Here is a 22,705-nt window from a genome sequence, read left to right on the forward strand (position 1 = left end):
CCAGTAGTAGGTGGCCGCAGCATAGGTAGCCAGGGATAGGTGTAGCCAGTAGTAGGTGGTTGCAGCATAGGGAGCCAGGGATAGGTGTAGCCAGTAGTAGGTGGCCGCAGCATAGGGAGCCAGGGATAGGTGTAGCCAGTAGTAGGTGGCTGCAGCATAGGGAGCCAGGGAGGGGTGGGGGGGGATGCAGCGCAGGGATAAATACTCACTTGCTGGCAGCCTGGTTCTTACACGTGTACTGACTTCATTCTACTTCCTGTTCTTGCATCATTTTAATAGTGCCCAGGGGGTGCTGTTTCAGGGAAATGTGATGCAAGAACAGGTAGTAGAATGAAGCAGTACAGTGTGGAGTATTTACTTATCCCCGCCGCTGTTCGCATGCTCGTCACTGCGTCGCATCCCCGTTGCTAAGTTGCATCCCTCCCAACGAAAACTTGTAAAAACGAGATTGTGCATGTTATGATTACCATTAGGGATGGGACGAATCCACAATTTCTTCGAATCCGGATCCGAATCTAAAGGTTCTCGAATCTAACGAATCCTGCGCATAAGAATTGTGCGATCCATGGTATAGTTGCCCGCAGTATAAGGTACCCAGGCATAGGTGCCCGCAGTATAGGTAGCTAGGTAAAGGTGTCTTCAGTATAGCTACCAAGGTATAGGGGCTCTTACTATATGTTGCAAGGTATAGGGGCCTTCACTATAGGTTGCAGGGTATAGGGGCCTTCACTATAGGTTGCAGGGTATAGTGGCCTTCAGTATAGGCAGCAGGGTATAGGGGCCTTCAGTATAGGCAGCAGGGTATAGGGGCCTTCAGTATAGGCAGCAGGGTATAGGGGCCTTCAGTATAGGCAGCAGGGTATAGGGGCCTTCAGTATAGGCAGCAGGGTATAGGGGCCTTCAGTATAGGCAGCAGGGTATAGGGGCCTTCAGTATAGGCAGCAGGGTATAGGGGCCTTCAGTATAGGCAGCAGGGTATAGGGGCCTTCAGTATAGGCAGCAGGGTATAGGGGCCTTCAGTATAGGCAGCAGGGTATAGGGGCCTTCAGTATAGGCAGCAGGGTATAGGGGCCTTCAGTATAGGCAGCAGGGTATAGGGGCCTTCAGTATAGGCAGCAGGGTATAGGGGCCTTCAGTATAGGCAGCAGGGTATAGGGGCCTTCAGTATAGGCAGCAGGGTATAGGGGCCTTCAGTATAGGCAGCAGGGTATAGGGGCCTTCAGTATAGGCAGCAGGGTATAGGGGCCTTCAGTATAGGTAGCAGGCTATGGGGGGCTTCAGTATAGGCAGCAGGGTATAGGGGCCTTCAGTATAGGTAGCAGGGTATAGGAGCCTTCAGTATAGGTAGCAGGGTATAGGGGCCTTCAGTATAGGTAGCAGGGTATAGGGGCCTTCAGTATAGGTAGCAGGGTATAGGGGCCTTCAGTATAGGTAGCAGGGTATAGGGGCCTTCAGTATAGGTAGCAGGGTATAGGGGCCTTCAGTATAGGTAGCAGGTTATGGGGGGCTTCAGTATAGGCAGCAGGGTATAGGGGCCTTCAGTATAGGTAGCAGGGTATAGGGGGCTTCAGTATAGGTAGCAGGCTATGGAGGGCTTCAGTGTAGGCAGCAGGGTATAGGGGCCTTCTGTATAGGTAGCAGGGTATAGGGGGCTTCAGTATAGGTAGCAGGCTATGGAGGGCTTCAGTATAGGCAGCAGGGTATAGGGGGCTTCAGTATAGGTAGCAGGGTATAGGGGCCTTCAGTATAGGTAACAGGGTATAGGGGCCTTCAGTATAGGTAGCAGGGTATAGGGGCCTTCAGTATAGGTAGCAGGGTATAGGGGCCTTCAGTATAGGTAGCAGGGTATAGGGGCCTTCAGTATAGGTAGCAGGGTATAGGGGCCTTCAGTATAGGTAGCAGGGTATAGGGGCCTTCAGTATAGGTAGCAGGGTATAGGGGCCTTCAGTATAGGTAGCAGGTTATGGGGGGCTTCAGTATAGGTAGCAGGTTATGGGGGGCTTCAGTATAGGTAGCAGGCTATGGGGGGCTTCAGTATAGGTAGCAGGCTATGGGGGGCTTCCATATAGGTAGCAGGCTATAGGGGGCTTCAGTATAGGTAACAGGCTATGGGGGGCTTCAGTATAGGTAGCAGGCTATGGGGGGCTTCAGTATAGGTAGCAGGCTATGGGGGGCTTCAGTATAGGTAGCAGGCTATGGGGGGCTTCAGTATAGGTAACAGGCTATGGGGGGCTTCAGTATAGGTAGCAGGCTATGGGGGGCTTTAGTATAGGTAGCAGGCTATGGGGGGCTTTAGTATAGGTAGCAGGCTATGGGGGGCTTTAGTATAGGTAGCAGGCTATGGGGGGCTTCAGTATAGGTAGCAGGCTATGGGGGGCTTTAGTATAGGTAGCAGGCTATGGGGGGCTTTAGTATAGGTAGCAGGCTATGGGGGGCTTTAGTATAGGTAGCAGGCTATGGGGGGCTTCAGTATAGTTAGCAGGCTATGGGGGGCTTCAGTATAGGTAGCAGGCTATGGGGGGCTTCAGTATAGGTAACAGGCTATGGGGGGCTTCAGTATAGGTAGCAGGCTATGGGAGGCTTTAGTATAGGTAGCAGGCTATGGGGGGCTTTAGTATAGGTAGCAGGCTATGGGGGGCTTTAGTATAGGTAGCAGGCTATGGGGGGCTTCAGTATAGTTAGCAGGCTATGGGGGGCTTCAGTATAGGTAGCAGGCTATGGGGGGCTTCAGTATGGGGGGCTTTAGTATAGGTAGCAGGCTATGGGGGGGCTTTAGTATAGGTAGCAGGCTATGGGGTTGCTTTAGTATAGGTAGCAGGCTATGGGGGGCTTCAGTATGGGGGCTTCAGTAAAGGTAGCAGGCTATGGGGGGCTTCAGTATAGTTAGCAGGCTATGGGGGGCTTCAGTATGGGGGGCTTCAGTATAGGTAGCAGGCTATGGGGGGCTTCAGTATAGATAGCAGGCTATGGGGGGCTTCAGCACGGGTACCTTCAGTATAGTTAGGCTACTGGGGGCTTCAGTATGGGAGGCTTCAGTATAGGTAGCAGGCTATGGGAGGTTCAGTAGAGGTAGCAGGCTATGGGGGGCTTCAGTATAGGTAGCAGGCTATGAGGGGCTGCAGTATAGGTAGCTGGGTAATCCTCCTCCCTCCCCCCGCAGCCTCCTCCACTCGTCCCCCTGCATAAATAAGGAGAAGCAGCCTCTCACCTCCAGCATCAGCGTGGAGCCCGGAGCGGCAGACTTCTCCCTTCACTTCCTGGTTCCCCCTAGTGGCCACCTGACCGGCTCTTAGGGCTGGTTCAGACGGACGTTTGGAGGCGTCGCGTTCGTTGGCGTTGCGTTCGTGATGCGTTCAGGCTTTCAGCAGCGTTCGGATGCGGTCGCGTTTTTTCTTCCCCTAGAGGGACATTACCCGTCGCGGTTAACCGCCCCTGGAAGCAACATGTAGCTTCCAGGGGCTCCTTGAACGCCAGTGAAAATCGGGACCCGAACGCCGCGTTTGTGCAAACGCGCGTAAAAGCTTGGTACAAACGCTCCTATTCACTTGAATGGGAGCGTTTAACGCCAAGCCCCGAACGCTGGCAGTAAACGCTCTGCAAACGTCCGTCTGAACCAGCCCTTACTGATGACGCATAGTAAGAGCCGGTCACTAGGGGAAATAAGGAAGTCTGGAGGAGGTCTGCCGCTCCGAGCTCCACGCTGGAGGTGAGAGGCTGCTTCCTCTTATTTATGCGGCGGGCGAGTGGAGGAGGCTGCAGGGGGAGGAAGGAGGACAATTGCGGACGGGAAAAGCGGCGGATGCGCGGCGATGCAGCGTCGGGATGCGGCGGATTCGGCGATCAGAAAATGGCGTCGGGATTTTTTTTTTTTTTTTTATCGTGCATATCTACCAGACTTGAGGCCCATATATACTTGTCATGTACCACCTAGTTTTTACCATTCAGGGATTGCCTTCTGTGCAAGGAGCACAGCACTGCACTTTGTTTATTTGTATAACAATCTTCCAATGATCCAAAATGAGGAGTGGTTTATTCCTGGTCATTGTGTAATTTCTTCTTTCTTTGTGTTGCAGTCCCGGGACAGCAAGCAGCTGGGAGACAGGAACAGAGCAACCGGTTATGGTTCAACAGCCCGTTCTCTGAACATCGCCGCCACCGTGCTCTCCGTCTTGGTTTTCATTGTTGTTATAATCATTTACGCTATACAGATCTCCAAGATAATTGAAATGTTACAGAATAAGCAATCGGGAGGACAGAGTGATTATCCTAACATGTATGGAAAGTAATTTGCATTCACCAGGCTGTAGCAGTGCTGACATGTTTTGGCTTCTGTTTTCTCCTTTCATAATACTTTGTTAAATCCAATATAAGGTTGATTTGATGTTGCAAAATGACTGACTTCAGAAGACCATCCTTGAGCAAGTTGAAGCAATCAAGTAAATGCCTTTTCTCTCTCTGCTTCTGATCTTTTAAAGTCTGAGCCCGGACATTCAGCTACTCGGGTGCTTGACTTGGATCTAAGGGAGTATGTTTGGGGTAGATTAACTAAACTGTATTGCAGTCGGCTCTACTTATCGTGCCTTAAGGGTTTACACACCTTATTCTGCTTAAAGGGATCCTGAGCAGACCCTTACAATCAAAATCTGTGCTTACCTGGGGCTTCCTCCAGCCCCCCCCTTAGGCCGTGAGGTTCTTTGGCATCCTCTGTGCCCCCCTCTGTTGTCCCGCTGTGGCCTTGTTACCCTGGTGACTTTAGGCAAGGTTGTGCGCAACTGTGCATGCACAGCCTGTCTGCACACCCCGCTCAATGACACGCATTGCTCTAAGCTGCATGCGCAGTTCAGTCATTTGAAAACTTACGGTGACACACACGAACAGGCCGCACGTGTGCAGTTGCACACTACTTCCCCTGAAGTCGCCAGGCTAATAGGTCCGCCAGTGGGACCACGGAGGGAACCCAGAGGATGCTGAGGGACCTTGCGTGCTACAGGGGGCTGGAGGTGGCCCCAGGTGAGTTTAGATTTGCTTTTTAAAGGTCTGTTCAGGATCCCTTTTTTTTTAAAGTTACCTGAACACAGAGGGATAAGGAGGCTGCCATATCTATTTCCTTTTAACCAATACCAGTCTAGTAGTACGTGGATCACACAACTGAAGCAAGCGTGGGGCTAATTCAGTCAAACGCCTGATCTGCATGCTTGTCCGGGGACTACGGCTAATAGTATTGGAGGCAGAGGATCAGCAGGATAGCTAGATTACTGGTATTGTTTAAAAGTAAATATGGCAGCCTCCCTATCCCTCTCAGTTCTGGTGTCCTTTAACACAGGTTAGTGTACACACCTCATTGTGGTGGAGCGATAAGGAACATTTTTAAATGGGATCCCTGACTTCTAATGCTCTCAAAATCCAAGATCTGCACCATTTTATACCAGAAATAAATCCTAAATTACAGTGCCCCAACTGCTGACTATTTACCAAAGAAGCCTGCATGCCTAAAAACCATGGTGCTAGTCTGGTAACCTTGTGCAGTGGTGCCCACATTGCAATTGCTTGGCCTGCTATGGTTACATCCTTTGTGGGCACAAAGAGGGATTATATACGGTACCTACTCAAGGCATTCATGTTCCAAAATGCTCTCCTTCACAATAGACATTTCTTGTAAAGTACTGGCTAATTTTGATATTCCATTAACGAACGCATTGGAAACATTTGATGCAGAGTGCCAAAGAACTTTTTAATTCCAAGATTTTTTTTTTTCTTTAACCTAGTGAAAATATTCGCAAACTGGCTAAAAACTTCTTTATGCCTTTTGTGTATTCTAAACCAAAGCTTTCTGAATGTATGCTGTGAGACCCCTTCCACATTACTAAAACTTAGCAAGGGCTTGGCCTACTATATTGTTCATTGGTGCAAGTTATTCCAGATATGTTGATTGCACTTGTTCTCCTTGTATTGTGAAAGGGCTCTTTTCTGTTATATCTGCACTGAACTCTACAGGTTTTTTTTTTTTTTTTTTTTTATTTGTACGATTAAAAACATTTTTTATTTTTATATATTCACAGAAACTTACTGTTTTGCAGAGCATATATTAAATGCATTAAAAACGGTACCGTGTTGTAACCTCATCTAATCTGATAACCTGATATGTGGTTGGTGGGGATGGGAGGAGTGCTGCAAAACATTGTGATCTGCATTTATAATTGGATGTAAAGACCTGCTTTGCTTATATGTTGCAGTATTGGTGGTGATAGTGGCACACAGCACCCCTTTCTTCTTTATCCAAAGCGGTTATTATAGTGTATGTACTTGCATTTAAAGATATTGTTTGTATTTTTGGTGTTCTCAGAAAATGGCATATTTCAAGAATTAAAAGTCAAAATCTATCCTCTGACTGTTTTCTATATATTCTATATACTGTGTAACAAGGAAAACCACAAGAGTTGGAATACACCACATCTGCTGACATAATATGAAACCGGGGGGGCAATTCTGCTTTAGTCAACATTAAGGGCCCATTCACACTTGTGCGTTTTCAGAGCGATTTCAGCTTTGCTGAAAATCACCAGCGATTTGAAAAACGTGTGCACAATGAAAGTGTATGGAAGTGTTCTCATCTAAGAGTTTAGCGGTTTGCTGAAACGCAAATGCGTTGCATGCAGCATTTTCTGAGCGATTCTGGAGCGATTAGCATTTCAAAAAAAGTATTTGAATTGAACTAGAAATTGCAAAACGCTAATCGCTGGAAAAACGCTCTCTATACAGTGAAAAATCGCTTGGAAAAAACGCTCAGCGTTTTGCGTTAGCATTTAGCGATTTCTAGTGTGAATGGGCCCTAAGTGTAATTCCCCCTTTTTATGAGTAAGTCACATAAGCCATATGCTGTAAGGCCTAGTGCACACCAGAGCGGTTCGGTCACGTTTTCAGATCCGATTGCGGATGTGGAAACGCTTGGGTAATGTATTTCAATGGGCTGGTGCACACCAGAGCGGGAGGCGTTTTGCAGAAACTCATACTCCCGGGCTGCTACAGATTTTGGATTGCGGAGGCGTTTCTGCCTCAATGTTAAGTATAGGAAAACCGCAAACCGCTCTGAAAAACGGCAGTTCAGAGCGGTTTTGCAGGCGTTTTTGTTACAGAAGCTGTTCAATAACAGCTTTACTGTAACAATATCTGAAATCTACTACACCAAAAACGCTTCACAAAACCGCAAAATGCTAGGTGAAACGCTACAGAAAAATAAGAAAAAGCGTTTCAAAATCTGCTAGCATTTTGCGGATCTGCTAGCGGGTTTTGGTGTGCACCAGGCCTAAAAGAGTATTAATGGCACATTTTGTAGGCTTGTGCTTATTACTTCAGGTATGTAGTGACGTTTTTATGCTAGAGACTGGCACCTTAGATCCTTGGCATCCCCCAAACAAGTTAGTATAAAAACATTTTATCAGGAGAGGGACTAGTATCAGAAATTTGCATAGACTGGGTCAACTACAATGCTATCTATGGGCCTACCTCAGTATACCAACTGAAACAAATAATCCTCAATAGTGCTGTAAAAGTGACGCATAAAAAAAAGGGGAAAGTATCAAAGCATGTTGCTGCTGGATGACCATAGAGTATGTGACCACACACCAGCCATCAAATTTATTTATTTTTGTCAAGGACCCTGTATGGCCTTGATCCGGCTCGGTCTACAAGTACAAATCAAAAACTGGGTCCATAGGGAAGCAGCAGATTTGGGCGCATGAGACCAGTGGACAAAAAGGGCGCCCCATTCACTCCCATTATAAATATCGTTTAATGGGCGCCGAACGGGGAAAAAAGGGCGCCGGAGATTAACGTTTTACAAACGGCGCCAGGATATTTTTAATGTTCTATAACTGTGCTTGTGGTGATTTACGTTTAGAAAATGAGCCTGTGACGAATAACGTTTATAAAAATACTAAACATATTTATCCTATTTAATTAAAACATTATTTAACATTTTAACCCTTACTGTTTGTAAAACATTATTCACAAAATAAAGCGAACAGTACGTAACGTAAATTGCAATATATTTTTTACATTCACTATTTGTAAAACATTTCTAAAACATTATTATCCACCCCCAAATTTTTTTTTTTTATTAATGTTTGTAAAACATTATTATCCATAGGGGGTCTTAGGTTTAGGCACCACCAGGGGGGTCTTAGATTTAGGCACCACCAGGGGGGTTAGGGATAGGTACAGGGAGGGTTCTGTGTGAGAGTAGGGTTCGGTATAGTTTTAGTACAATTTTAATACTAATCAACAGGTATTATGAATGTATTTCTATTAATATCATTGTTATAAACAATATTTTCACTTATTATACTAATCGATAAATCAAGATTATTCATAACAATATATAATTATAATGTTTAAACAAATAATACTGTTTGTTTTTTTTAACAAACGTAACAACCCAGCCTGCAACCCTGTATTAATCTGAGACACAACTATGCGCTTTGAGTCCTATGGGAGAAAAGCGCTTTACAAATGTTATTGTATTGTATTATTGTAATTATAAGTTTTTCAGTTTAGAAACAGAGAAGATTAATGTTTTAGGAATTGCCGATTTCATACACTATTTAATGATTTATAAATTCTTAAAACACTATTTGTAAATGAAATTCTACACAATAATTTTATAAACGATAATACTGCTTATCGTTTACACCACGCGCCCTTTTTTCCCGACGCCCTTTTTTGATGTACGCGTCCATAGCACCATCATCAGGTAATTTGGATGCTGCCATGAAGAGGGTAGCTCTGCATCAACTACATAGGAGAATCTGTGGAACTGGCTTACATGTCACCTGGGTGCTATGATGTAGTAAAACCAACTTAAAAAAAAGTTACAATGTGCTTTTTATACATATGCATTTACTCCACAATAAAATGCACTATAAAGTACCCTTTTCCTATATTGCTGTCACTGTAGATATTAAAGATCTGACTTTTTTTTTTTATTTAGTCCTCCTGGGGGATTCTGAGGATTTTTTTTTCTTTATTTTCAAAACCGTACTGAATGGCAGTTGTTCAGTCCAACTGCCAAAATGGTGTGTAAGGAGGCTAGTAGGCATCCTTAGATTCTTTTCATAAGTAATTTTATGGACTTTTTTTGGTTTTCTGCAATAGCGGTCCTTTTAATGCACTGAGGTTTTCTTATGAGTTGCCTTATCTTGTGGTGGTGGCTTTTTTTTTTAGCGTCTCTGTATAATGTTTGAGCATTCACCAGAGGCATTTGAGAAAATTATCAAAGGTCCATTAATGAACAACGGTTTTCAAGTGTTTTTACTTGGTTGCAATTAGTTGAAGAAAAGTCCATACTGTAAGTAAAAAAAATAAAGGTGAGATAACTGAGGTAAGTTTATTGCATAAGGGTCAAAGTCTAGTGATATTACCTTCCTGCATATACAGTGCAGTGTTAAGTGACACAGCCCACACATCTAATTTCATAGTACATAATAGAAAATGCAATTAGTGGGAGGCCACCTGACTTCCGCAAACTCTCACACCATGAATAAAGGGGAAACAGATTACTGTAATTGAAGTTAACATTCAATGCATCTTAAATACTTTTAAAAGTATATAACTATATTATTGCACAAATGTCATAAAATACATTTCTCACTCATCAGATATGTATTGTACATATTGGCAAGTAACACTTTGTACAGTTATTGCTTGTACAGAAACGGTGAAAGTGTCAACATTGTCTGGCATACCTTGTTATTGTACAAGCCATTTCTTTAAAGGGAACCTGAAGTGAGAGGGATGTGAAGGCTGCCATATTTATTTCCTTTTAAAGAAAACCTGTACTGAAAATAAGTCAAAATAGGCATACACAAGTCATACTTACCTTCCATGTAGTCTACTCCTCAGTGTCTTTCTCCGGTTCTGCGTCCTATTTGTTCACTATGATCAAGGGAATTTTCCGTCCTCCATTTTGAAAATAGCCATTACCCATAACAGCTTTCTGGTCAGCACACAGTTAAACTGTAACATCGCCCACTTGAGCCATAGGGAAACATGGACATTTACCTGGTACATCCGTTTTCCTCTGAGCTATAACTGACAGCAACTGATATTTTACTGACAGCAACTGATATATTTCAGATCTGACAAAATATTGTCAGAATTGGAAGGGATTATTGTCAGAAGAAAATGGTGAGCTTCTGAGAGGAACTGATGGCAAGGTAACTCTGTAATTTTCATTTGAAGTTACCTCATGTGTTTATTTTAAATATTTTTACTCAGTACAGGTTCTCTTTAAACATTGCACATTGCCTGGCTGTCCTGCTGATCCTCTGCTTTTAATACTTTTAGGTTAACCATACATCTAGCGATGTATGGGCAGATTCGACCAAGACCTCTCTGAATCTGATTAGAGAGATTTGTCGGCTGCCCATGCACCGCAAGCTGATTCCAGATCAATTTCGGCATGAAATCAGCCAAGTCCGCCACCTTACCCGTTACCACCATATTTCCCCCCCCCCCCGGTGAATAAATGTTCCCCCTGTGTGTGCATTTATAAATTGTAGTGCCTATCCATCTTCCGCTTCCCGCTCCTCCATTTGCACCTCACGCCACCAGCGTTTAGCATGTGACGTCACATACGCACCATGTGCTATCTGCTGGCAGCATCTGAGGTGCAAGTGGAAGAGGAGAAAGCATAGGATGAGTGGGTCAAAAATTTGCATGAGCTCACCAAAATTGGACAGTTGAAGACTGGAAAAATGTTGCCTGGTCTGATGAGTCTCGATAGTCAGAATTTGGCGTAAACAGAATGAGAACATGGATCAATCATACCTTGTTACCACTGTGCAGGGTGGTGGTGTAATGGTGTGGGGGATGTTTTCTTGGCAAACTTTAGGCCCCTTAGTGCCAATTGGAGGAGTTATCCGGGCTATAAAAAGAAAATAAACGCTACTTACTGGGGGCTTCCTCCAGCCCCAAGCTCCCAGGACCTCCCTCGCCGCACCTCTGCGCGCAGCCGTTCGCCGGAGCTCCGTCCCGGTCCCCGGCGATGTCAATCACCGCCACGCGGGCCGGAGCAGACTCCGCAGGCGCAGTAGTTCTGCGTTCCTAATAATAATAAAAATGTTCCTAATAATCCTTTAGATAAGGATGTATATAAATCTCACTGAAATCAAAATGTGGACAGTGCAATACATGTGTAAGTAGAGCAAGTATTTATCTACTAATATGTGTTTTTTTCAGAGATAGTACCTGCTAACAGCTCCTCTTTAACCGCTTGAAAACTGCAGTGCTAAACCCCCATAACGACCAGGCCATTTTTTCCCTACTCAGCACGCAAGTGATCCCCCCCCCCTTTCTCCCCACCAACAGAGCTTCCTGTTGGTGGGGTCTGATTCCCCCCAGAGTTTATTTTTTAAAATGTTTACATAACTATTTTATTCATAAATTTTGCTTCCTTCGTTATTTTTTTTGTTTTTTTTTAAATAAACCCTCCCACCCCCCGGCCGGCTAGTCCTGGCGTTTGGCTGTCATAGGCTTCTGACTATGAGAGCCGATCGCTCCCAAGTGCCCAAGGGGGACAGCCATGTCACACGGCTGTCCCCAGTACAGCGCTGCTGCTGATCGCAGCGCTGTACATGTAAATAGACGGTGGTTACGGTCCTTTAAGAGTACCCAAGCCAAAGCTTCCCCTCCCTGCTCTTATGTCAACTGTCGCTGAGCGTAGCGCCCCAGAAGATTAACGACAATGCATTGTTTCTAATCTTATCGGGCCGCGCAGCTCTTCTTCCTCTATCGTGACCATGCATTAGCCGACCCGCACATGAGCAGTAAGCCGCGGGCTCTGTGGTACTGTGCATGTGCAGGTGGGCTCGCGTGGCTATGCTTATGGGGGAAGAGTTGCGCATCCCCTGATGCAGAGGGGTGCTGCGCCCAGCAACGGGGTGCTTGAGAGCAGAGAGGGGAGCCTCAATAGGATCCTGAGGCTTCCCTCTTTTAAGGTAAGTATCTGATTTTGATCTCGAGCTTTGCCTCGGGTTCACTTATTTAAAGGGAACCTGAAGTGAGCGAAATATGGGGGCTCCCACCTTTTATTCCCTTATAAACAATGCCATTTGCCTGATTTCTGTGCCGATTCTCTGTCTCTAATACCGTACGTCACTGGCCCAGAATGATCTAGCATTCAGATGCTTTGACTCTGGTCTGACTCCACTAGCTGCATGCTTGTTGCAGGTGTGTGTGATTAAAAAAAAAACTAAAGCCAAAAGCTCAGCATGACAGCCAGGCAACCAGCAATGTTTATAAGGCAATTAAGTTCTCAGCCTCTATATCCTTCTCTCTTCAGGTTCCCTGTATAGGTTAGGCATGCTTGATCTTTAAATCACAGCTATGTCAAGTGTATTGATCCCCCTCCTTACCCCACCCACTAGGAACCACTGTGCACCGTCTTCCCTCTTCCCCTCCCCATAGCAACAGTATGCATTACTCTGGTATATAATGAGTTGGGTCAAAAAATGGTTACAGAAGGCAGGAAAACTGAAAGAGTGGTTTCAGGTAAATGTACTTGAGGAACTGAAGTAAAAAAAAAAAACACATAATGAATAACCTTTTTTTTTTTACAATGTTAAAGGGACCCTGAGCAGTAAAAATAAAATAAAAAATCATTTGGGCTTTCTCCAGCCCACTGTAGGTCGGGAAGTCCCCTGGCGTCCTCCTGGCTCCTCTACCGGTCTCGTTGCAAATTACTCCACCAGTGACGCCTGGCCCGAGTGTCGGGCTGACACTTCCTTATCAGTGACGCTACGCGTCATCGCGGCAGCCAGTGTGACAGTTCTGTGCATGCGCGGTTTTCAAACTAAACAGCGCATGCGCAGTACTGTCACGCTGGCGTGATGACGCGTAGCGGCCGCCGTGGTCCCTTTAACGTATAAATAATTTAGTCAGTTTTTGCCCATTGTAAAAAAAAAAAAAATTCCCAGATATAATTTCTGAAGCATATCACAGGTGGTGGCATCTTTTATACTGGCAGGTGATCTCTGCAGAATATTAGTTTTACTGAGAATTCTAAAGCCAGTAGAAAAGAGCTCTGGTCTCCCAGAAGGCTCTGGTGAGGATAATTTTACATAATGAACAGCCTAGGCTAAGCCTCAGCAAGAGGGCGTGGCTTTATACCAATATACAGCCAGGGCCGGTTTAAGGGGCCCTGGGGCAAACTAGAGTAGGGGCCCACCAGCGCAAAGCTTCTCTTCCCCCCCCCCCCCTCCCCTCACGCCATTACCCCTCTGCTCCCCGCTAATATAATAGCCATAATTAATTACCTATTAGTCCCGGCGGGGGAGCAGACGGGCAGCGGCTGCACTTTGAGACACGCTGTCTTCCTCCCGCTCTATGACCCGGCGCGTGTTTACACATGACGTGCCGGGTCATAGAGTGGGAAGGAGACAGCGTGTCTCAAAGTGCAGCTGCTGCACGTCCGCTCACCCGCCGGGACTAATAGGTAATTATGGCTATTATACTTGCAGGGCCTGGGGGAGCAGGCAGAATGTAGCAGGGTCGGCGCTGCGGGGGCCTCAGCAGAGGTCGGGGCCCCGGGGCAATTGCCCTCTTTGCCTCTATGGTAGCGCCGGCCCTATATACAGCAATATATAGCCATAGGAAGTGTTTCTGATTTTAAAACCAGGATATTTAATGTAAAATTGGGTATCCTAAATAATTTACTGCATTCTACTATCTGTTATGGTTCCTCTTCAAAAAAAGTCTGTGAAAGATATAACTAGGAAAAGCCTTGTAAGCTATAGAGCTGCTATGGAGTTCTGCAGCAGCCCAGCACTCACATACCTCCCAGGGATCCAGTGCTGCAGTTTTCCCTCCATCCTCTGTGTGGTGCTCTAACCCTATAGGGAGATTGCCGGCTGACATAATGACGACAGACGGCGATCTCGCCAGGGGGAAGCAGAGCCTCGTAGGAGAGGAAGAAGAATGGCGGCGTCGGTTTCCTGAATTAAAACGCCCACTGCGCATTGCTCTGCATAAACCTCCGGCGGCTACCAGGAGTTACCGCGTCTGGCTTGTTTTATCCACCCCGAGCTGAACTCGTGATTACCGCTAAGGAGGTTAATAATCACTAATCGTAATTGTGCACTACATACTTGGCTGTAAATGCCTTGTATAAATTATTAGTTATTTTCGGTTGTACACTTATACACTTTTCTCCTTTCAATAAATATTACCTACTTGTAACACAGTTTTCAGTCTGTAGTACATTTCATATCTCAGAAAAAGTGGTACTGTTTATAACTCATGCAATATCAGTTCTTCTATAGCAATGTAAGGTACACTTATCGATTCTCTTATCAGTTCCTTTCAGATTTGATTCATCTGCTGGGAATCTATTCCCCAAAATGTCAGATTGATCCATTTTTGATCCATTTTAAACAAAAGCAATTGAAAGAATCATTCGGATTAAATGATAAAAATTTAAAACAATAGGAGGCGGGCCAAGAACATTGACAGATGTATGGCCTATAGCTTTGAACTGCATGGAACAGTGCAACTCTGCAGTTTAAACGATTTTCAATAGATTCCCTGCTGGAATCTATTGGAAATTGATGTGCAGTGTATGGCAGGAATCTGTTCTTGCTGAATGTATATTTTTTCAGAAAGGAATCCATCGTTTTGGAATATTGGATGGAAATCTACAAGTGTATGGCCAGCTTAACTATAGCCCTCCATGGCAGGGGTGTGGCTCGGGGGCAGTGGGGTCCTGCTCCTCTTCCCCCTCTGCAGAGCATTGTACAGTATTTACCTGCTCCAGTGCTGTGTAGGGTTGTAGTTACTTCCCCGAAAATACATCAAATAATATGGTACATCGATTGTAGACATGTTTAGTGGATGTTAGAGAGCATCATAGTTTGAATACCTTTCTTTTTGCCATAGAGATAGGAATTACAAGCTGTGAAGGGGAAACTGCTCTCTTTCAATGCAGCCTCTCTTCACTCCACTCTCTCTGAAGAGCTGCAGTTACAAATGGGAAGCCAAAAATGTAAACTTAGGCCTGGTGCACACCAAAAACCGCTAGCAGATCCGCAAAATGCTAGCAGATTTTGAAACGCTTTTTCTTATTTTTCTATGGCGTTTTGCTAGCGTTTTGCGGATTGCTGCAGCAGATTTCAGTATAGTACATTTCATATATTGTTACAGTAAAGCTGTTACTGAACAGCTTCTGTAACAAAAACGCCAGCAAAACCGCTCTGAACAGGCGTTTTTCAGAGCGGTTTGCGTTTTTCCTATACTCAACATTGAGGCAGAAACGCATCCGAAATCCAAAAAATGCCTCACCCCGGCATTTTTCGTTTCTGCAAAACGCCTCCTGCTCTGATGTGCACCACCCCATTGAGATACATTGGCCAAGCGGATCCGCAGCCGCAAGCGGCTGCAGAAACGCTGAAAAAGCCGCTCGGTGTGCACCAGCCCTTAGAGCCAAGAACATAATCCATTACGGGAGAAACCGCAGCCATCAAGTGCTGACTTGGGTTATCCAGCAGTTGCTTAAAACTTCACTGGCATATAGAGAACTATATTTTACCTTGTATACAGTATATCCCGCAGTCACTTTTATTAGACCAACATTCTTCTGAAGCTACATACTCATTGTCCAACGGGTCCAGAGACGTCCCCTTGATGAAGGTTTTTAAGCGATTCCTCTTCCTTCTAGCGATGTCACGTGACTATGACTACACGATGGGCGCGAACGGGAAGTGAGCGATCACAGTACTTTGTGAGGAGTCGTAGGGGATCTTAAAGATCCTATCTGCCATATCCGTTGCTTAACGATGTGCGATCACCGCAGGGGCAACATTGTTTAACATGCTTATGTTAAACGCTATTGCCTGACGTCCGGTAACATCGCCGCAAGTATCGCCCAGGGAGTATGGGGCTTAAGAGTTTCAGAGTAGCAGGCCTGAAGTAGAGCAATTTCGATTCCCCCCAAATTTTCTTACACCCTCGGATACACACATGCTTGTACATCAAGTCCCTCTATACAGTGCCTTATTATGCTGGCTTGAAAGGCCAACCTATTGTTCTTCGATAGATTCACCTTTTTATTATTCCATCAGCTTATTATTGTTCTCCGCCCCCCGTTTTCTATATGCTACTCCCACAGTTTTAGCGGTACAAGCACCAAACTTTCCACACTTCTTCGACCTATAGCGAAGTACGTTGGTTGTGCTTTAATGAGCAATCCCACCCTCCGCGCCTCTGTGGCATATCACTGAAGACCCCCTTTTCGGCATTGACTTTGACATGGAAAATTTTTGGAATTGCTGCTACTTGTACAGTTTTGAAACTCTACGGAGGCTCTACCGCCTCCGTAGAAGCGCAACTGCACAAAACGGCCATCAGGCTTACTGTGCCGTGCACCCAAATACAGCCTATTAGGCCTCTTTCACAGTGCGACGTTAAAGTCGCACGTTACAACAACATGTAACGCACAATAACTTACAGCAATGAAAAATCAATGGGCTGTTCACAGTGCAGACGTTGCGTTGGTGTCTAACGCTGCACGTTAAATGAAAGTGCTGCATGCTATGCTTTATATATGTTTTTGGCTACGTTAGACTGTTTGCACATGCTCAGTAATGTGTTTTTCTTTTAAACACATGCACCGTTTTCATTCTATCACTGTGCGACGAAAATGGCGCACCAAATGCAGGGCTAAAGAAGGCACTATAACGTCCAAGTTATAGTGCACAATGTGTTGTGTTAGGGGCACGTTGTGTGACCTTAACGTCGCATCAAACACAACGTCCCACTGTGAAAGAGGCCTTAACCTGCACTGGTACATGTTCTGTCACTCTTTATGCAACATCACGGATTTGTATTAACTGCACGTTAATAAACAGCTTGCCAGCAGTGTCGACCTCTGAAGTTTTCTTCTTCAGTTGATGATGTCCATATTGCTTCATAACATCTCCAGATCGCATTTGGGGCAGCTAGAACAAGAATCCAATTTAAATTTCACTGTTTGGGGAGCTGTAAAATAGTCCCTATGAAAGCTGTATAGTCAATTAATTATTTCTGAATAACTCTTACAATCAACACCTTTCCTCCGGAATGGTTTCCCACCGACCCATCAGGTTCCGAGTCTGAAAGCCTTCAAATGTACTTTCAAAAGACACCTTTTCAGACACGCCTATAATCTGCTGTAGGTAGCATTGGCTCACTGCTTCATCCACTAACACCTGTGTCTCATTCCCTATCCTGGCTTGATAGTGTACTGTTTAAGGAGACCAGGGTTCAAATATTGGCTCTTTCTGTTCAGTAAGCCAGTACCTATTCAGTAAGGAGTTCCTGGCCAAAATTCCCTAGCACTGCAGGGTGGCCTATAGTGCACACCCTTGGTGGCTGCAGCTCTCAAGAGTTTAAAGTACTTACAAGGCTAGACATAAAAAAAAAAAAGATCAGTACCTGTACGTTTTTTGTACCATAGAGGATGTCATATGTGCCCTCCCTTTCATTCCGCTGCCTGCAATCAGTTTTATCTGGCCCCCTCGGCGGGTCCCGACCCCACCGCACGGGTCGTGTTATTTTCCCCACTAAAGATGGCCACTGAGCTGAGCCATGGCTGCTCAGTGCGCATACACACGAGTGCTCCTGCGCAGCTCTCAGCCCTCCTCCAGCCGCGCCCTCATTCCCCGCATCCTCTTGTGCCGCAGTAGAGACACAGCACAAGATTCCCCTGGGATCAGGGAAATTAGGTGCCAGTTCCAGAAGGTGTCTCGTAACTAGAAAGTGGAGGCGATATAGTGTATAAGTGGCTGGATAGAGTAACAAAAAAGGAAACATAAAGCAAAATGAGCTGCCCCATGATGTACTTACCGGGAGCTTCCTCCAGCCCCTTGCAGTCGACATGTCCCTCGCAGCATCTCCGCTCACAGCCGCCAGCCCGGGGTCCCTGTCGGTGTAGAGGCCGACCTTGAGGTCATTCTTACTGCGCCTGCGTGAAGCGCCGCTGTCAATCAAGTCCACGTCTGCAGTGTACTGCACAGGCGCAGTAGTTCTGCACCTGCGCAGTACACTGTGGACAAATTGGACTTGATTGACAGCGGCGCTCGAATACAAGCAGTAGAGGGGGTTGGCCTCTGCATCGGTGAAGATCCCGGGCCGGCAGTTGTGAGTGGAGATGCTGCGTGTGACATGTTGGCTGCAGGGGGCTGGAGGAAGCCCGGGGTAAGTATATCATGGGGCAGCACATTTTGTTTTATATTTAATTTAAGGGCTCTGCCTCTGACACGGGAGACCTGAGTTTGAATCTCGGCTCTTCCTGTTCAGTAAGCTAGCACCTATTCAGTAGGAGACCTTGGGCAAGCCTTTCTTATGCTGGGAATACACGGCTCGAGTCTGAGCCATTTAGATGGCTTGATAGATAATTTCTGACGTGTCCGATCTCCCGCCCGAATGTTTCGCCGCTTGATTCCGCATTGAACACAATGGAAAAAGATAAGAAAAACAAGTGGAAGATAAGAGAATCGCCTGCGGAATCGATCGAGTGGGAAAATCAAGCAGCAAAATCAAGCCATGTATGCCCAGCATTACACTGCTAATGCCTATAGAGCGTTCCCTAGTGGCTACAGCTCAAGCGCTTTGAGTCCACCATGAATGTTATTTATCTTTTCATTCTCTTATCCCTTTGTCTCATCATGTAGTGTCTCCACTCCACCCCCTACCCTCTAGATTGTAAGCTTGCAAGGGTACAGACTTCCTCCTAGTGTTTATTATTCTGCTGTAAGTTATCATATACACATGCACCACTATTGGTGATGTCTGAAACTACACATCAGTTATGTCTGTATTTGTACTTGTATTGCTGGTTTGCACTTCTCATGTACCACTGCTCTCCATTATTATTATTATTATTATTATTATTATTATTTTTTGCTATGTACAACACTACAGAAAATGTTGACGCTACATAAATAAAATAATACTGTATATTCTGGCGCATAAGACTACTTTTTAACCCTTGAAAATCTTCTGAAAAGTCAGGGGTCGTCTTATACGCCGGGTGTCATTGATGCCGGGTGATACTCCCTATCCGGTTACCGCCTCTCACTGCTGAGTCTGTAGTGAAGCAGCGCAGGCGCACATGTGTGAGATCTGAGAGGCAGAGAAGGAGGTAAATAGGATACAAAAGTGGGCCTGAAGATTGAAAGAGAAGGCGTGTTTTATGGGTACAGCGCGATCTATTCTTCTTTACTGCTCTGATAAACAGATAGGCAAGGAGAGCTGACCAATCCAACCAGTAAATCGCCTATATACTGTTATATACTGGGTACCACATACAGTACAGTACCAGTATCTGTTCATACATAGCACCAGTATATGATGGTTTTGTTTTGTTTTTTTATTTGGTGAGCATTGGAAGAGGGGTAGTCTTATATGGCGAGTAAATCCCAAACTCTATTTTTTGACTGGAAAAGTTGGGGGGTCGTCTTATACGCCCAGTCGTCTCATACGCCGAAATATACGGTAATAATAATTCAGTTATTCAGTCCTATTTTCAACTCCTTATGCTCCATGAACTTTATCTTTCCATGACCTTTTATCCTTGTTCTTTCTCACGATAGGAGAAATGTATTTTCCCCACTTGCATCATTCTGAAACATGATGACTGTTTTTCCTTTGACTCAACTGGGAGGCTTTTGTTTCACCACTAGCTGTTTGCATTTACAGCAGCATTCTTTCGCAAAGTCTGCAGTACATCTGGTATCACTTGATTTTTTTTCAAACTGATCCCTTAAAATACTTTTTTTTTCAGCAAGCACAAACATTACTGTAGTGCTGTGGCGTAGGGGCTGATCAGAGTTGTCAAACTCGGAATTTCCTGGCTATCCAATGTTCCGAATGGAATTCTGACTTTAACCTATTTAATCAGCAATAATTTAAAGTGTACATGAGATGAGAATAAAGAAAGATTTGATACTTACCCAGGGCTTTCTCCAGCCCCATACGCACCGCTGAGCCCCTCGCCGTCCTCACAAGTGCCTCCGTTCTCCGGCTATCGGTCCTGGTGATCTTGCTCAGTCGCGTCAGTTGAGGTATTCTGCGCATGCGTGGTACCTCCGGGCATGCGCAGAAGCGTTTGCCATGGATGTCTTTTGTTTGGGGTAGTTCAGTAACTACGTCCATGGCAATGGACTCTGCTTTATATTTGTTGCTCTATTGTTTGGTTACTGATTTTTGCCGCAAATCGATTGAAAATTACAATCTATGTGGTTTGTTTTGATAACAATTGCTCTTGGGATATAATTCAAGTTACCTATGTAAATATAACTGCAACATGGGCTTCTGCAAGTTAAAATATAACTTTTATTCTCACATATAAAATACACATGTAGTTAAAAAAAAACTCAAATAGGGTAAACCAGGCAATGTCCCTACAGTGCGCACTGCATCATGTACTTGGCGATAATTAAATCGCCAGAAAACCTCATCTGTGGCCTACAGATATAGTCTCTCATCCAAAAATCAGCAGAAATCAGAAAATAATTGTCCAAAAAAGGAGTGGGATTATTAAGTATATTCCACTGATCATATTAAATCATTATTCCTTTTTCCTGATAGATTGCTCGATATAAATATAGTGAAATGTTGAATCCACATGGACGTAGAGTCATATGCCTTAGTCCATAGATATACAGGGTAGCATTATTTGCAATAAACAGCCGTTGCACAGGCGTCTAAAGTCCTCATTCAGTTTGCCATGAGTGTCCCAAAGAAAGAATAAATATGAAACGGTCTCACCACCCATAGTCACGTCTCCGTGAATTTGCTCAGATCACACCAACGGTCAGACGTAGAGACCTCTCTCCTCCACTCTGGCGACGTTAGCCTTGTGGTCGATTGAACTCAATGTTGCACTTCCGGCTCTGCTGACGAAGTATATCATATATAATCCCGCTGCGGTTACGGCAGCATCATGAACAAAACGTCCTGTGCAGTGCGTCTTCCGTGCATCCGTGCAGGCAGGGCTATTGCGCGTCAGTTTGCCACGCTATGGATTTCAGAAATATTGAATCTGCCAGTTAAAATCAATGCATGGCGTATGGCCTGCCTAACCCTAACCTAATATTTTACCTAAGCAAACCTATTAAGAATGCTAATCTATGAGACCATGACCCTTTATCAGCAAAACTACCTTCACCAGATACTTTGCGTTAACTCGCCCTACCGTAAACTGACTATTATAGATGGCTAGACTATTACTAGGGTAATTTTCCATACCCTGGTACTAATGTTACTTACTTTTTTGAATACAGAGCTATGATAATTGGTTTTATTCCACACAGGAGCATCCTCACTGGCCATACTCCCAAAGCTAACTGCCAATAAGTTTCCTGCAGCAGTGACATCATCAACATGGCCACCAGAAATCCCCTTTTCCCCAGCGACCGTGGTAGGGCTAGGTTTAGAAGACGTAACGCTTTCTAACCTGAGTGAAGGGTCCACCTTAGTTTTAGATCTCTGCATTGTATCCACCAGCAAGCAGACTATTGGTTAATTCAGATATAGCTGCCGGAGAGCAGGGAAATCAGAGACTATTAGAGGGACAGATAACATAGCTGTGAGCATGAAAACAGCAGGCAGTGATTGAAGAAAAATGAAACAATATGAGCTGTACTATTGAGCATCAAAGCTGACTGGTGGGCATCCATCTGAACATGGCGACTGCGAATAATGGCGCACGGTGTTGCCGCTAATCCGTTTGACGCTTATCGCTATTTAACGTTAAAGCCTTATTGTTATTTAGCGTTAAAGCCTTATTGTTATTTACCGTTAACACACAGAACCCTCTCTGTACCTATCCCTAACCCCTAAACTCCCCTGGAGGTGCCTAACCCTAAGACCCCCCTGGTGGTGCCTAACCCTAAGACCCCCCTAGTGGTGCCTAACCCTAAGACCCCCCTGGTGGTGCCTAACCCTAAGACCCCCTGGTGGTGCCTAACCCTAAGACCCTCTAGTGGTGCCTAACCCTAAGACCCCCCTGATGGTGCCTAATCCTAACCACCCCCCTGGTGGTGCCTAACCCTAAGACCCCCCCAGTGGTGCCTAACCCTAACCTTGACAGTGTTACATTAAATCCATTCCCCGTTTTGCAGTTAAATAACGTCTGCAGTTTGGCTTATGTAGGGCGCTATTGGTAAATAACGTTAGTGTGTGCCACTATTGATAAATAACGTTACTGTGTGCCACTATTGATAAATAACGTTAGTGTGTGCCGTTTTTATTCTTTTTTCCCTGTGCGCCATTATTATGCAGTACTAACGATGAATAGCGATAAGCGTATCTTTTTAATGCGGCGCCATTTTTATGCATAGGCGCTGTGCGCCATTATTCACTGATCCCGACTGGTGGAACACAAAGATATTTGTTAACCGTATTTTAAATGAACCTACAGCAGCAATATATCTGTGTGAGAAAAACAGATGCATACTATAATGACCATTAAGCAGCCGAAGATAGGGAACAGGTGTAGGTCTTGCCTCACTAATAAGACACTTTTTTTGTGTGGGAGTTTCAAAGTGTCCATGAAAAAGGAACATTCAGAAGCAGGAAACTGCTAAATGGAAATCCCCCTTTAGTTAAAATGTCACTACAAACTGATAAGAATTGCACAAGGCATGTTGAAGCGCTGCAATAAAAGCAGGGATTG

At 45.0% G+C, this 22,705-nt stretch overlaps 2 protein-coding genes across 2 annotated transcripts in view; both read left to right on the forward strand.

Moving 5' to 3' along the window:
- Positions 1 to 6,380, forward strand: part of LOC137539030 (dispanin subfamily A member 2b-like) — an 80,711-nt gene extending 74,331 nt beyond the window's left edge. The window contains exon 3 of the mRNA XM_068261498.1: positions 4,074 to 6,380. Coding sequence (XP_068117599.1) covers positions 4,074 to 4,286 — 213 coding nt within the window. The 3' untranslated portion in view covers positions 4,287 to 6,380. The remainder of the gene's footprint in view (positions 1 to 4,073) is intronic.
- A 3,747-nt stretch (positions 6,381 to 10,127) lies between these two features.
- Positions 10,128 to 22,705, forward strand: part of LOC137537576 (interferon-induced transmembrane protein 5-like) — a 98,279-nt gene continuing 85,701 nt past the window's right edge. The window contains exon 1 of the mRNA XM_068259447.1: positions 10,128 to 10,211. The gene's annotated coding sequence lies outside the window, so the exon portion shown is untranslated. The remainder of the gene's footprint in view (positions 10,212 to 22,705) is intronic.

This window comes from Hyperolius riggenbachi, chromosome 11 (assembly GCF_040937935.1).
Source record: "Hyperolius riggenbachi isolate aHypRig1 chromosome 11, aHypRig1.pri, whole genome shotgun sequence".
NCBI classification, from domain to species: Eukaryota; Metazoa; Chordata; class Amphibia; order Anura; family Hyperoliidae; genus Hyperolius; species Hyperolius riggenbachi.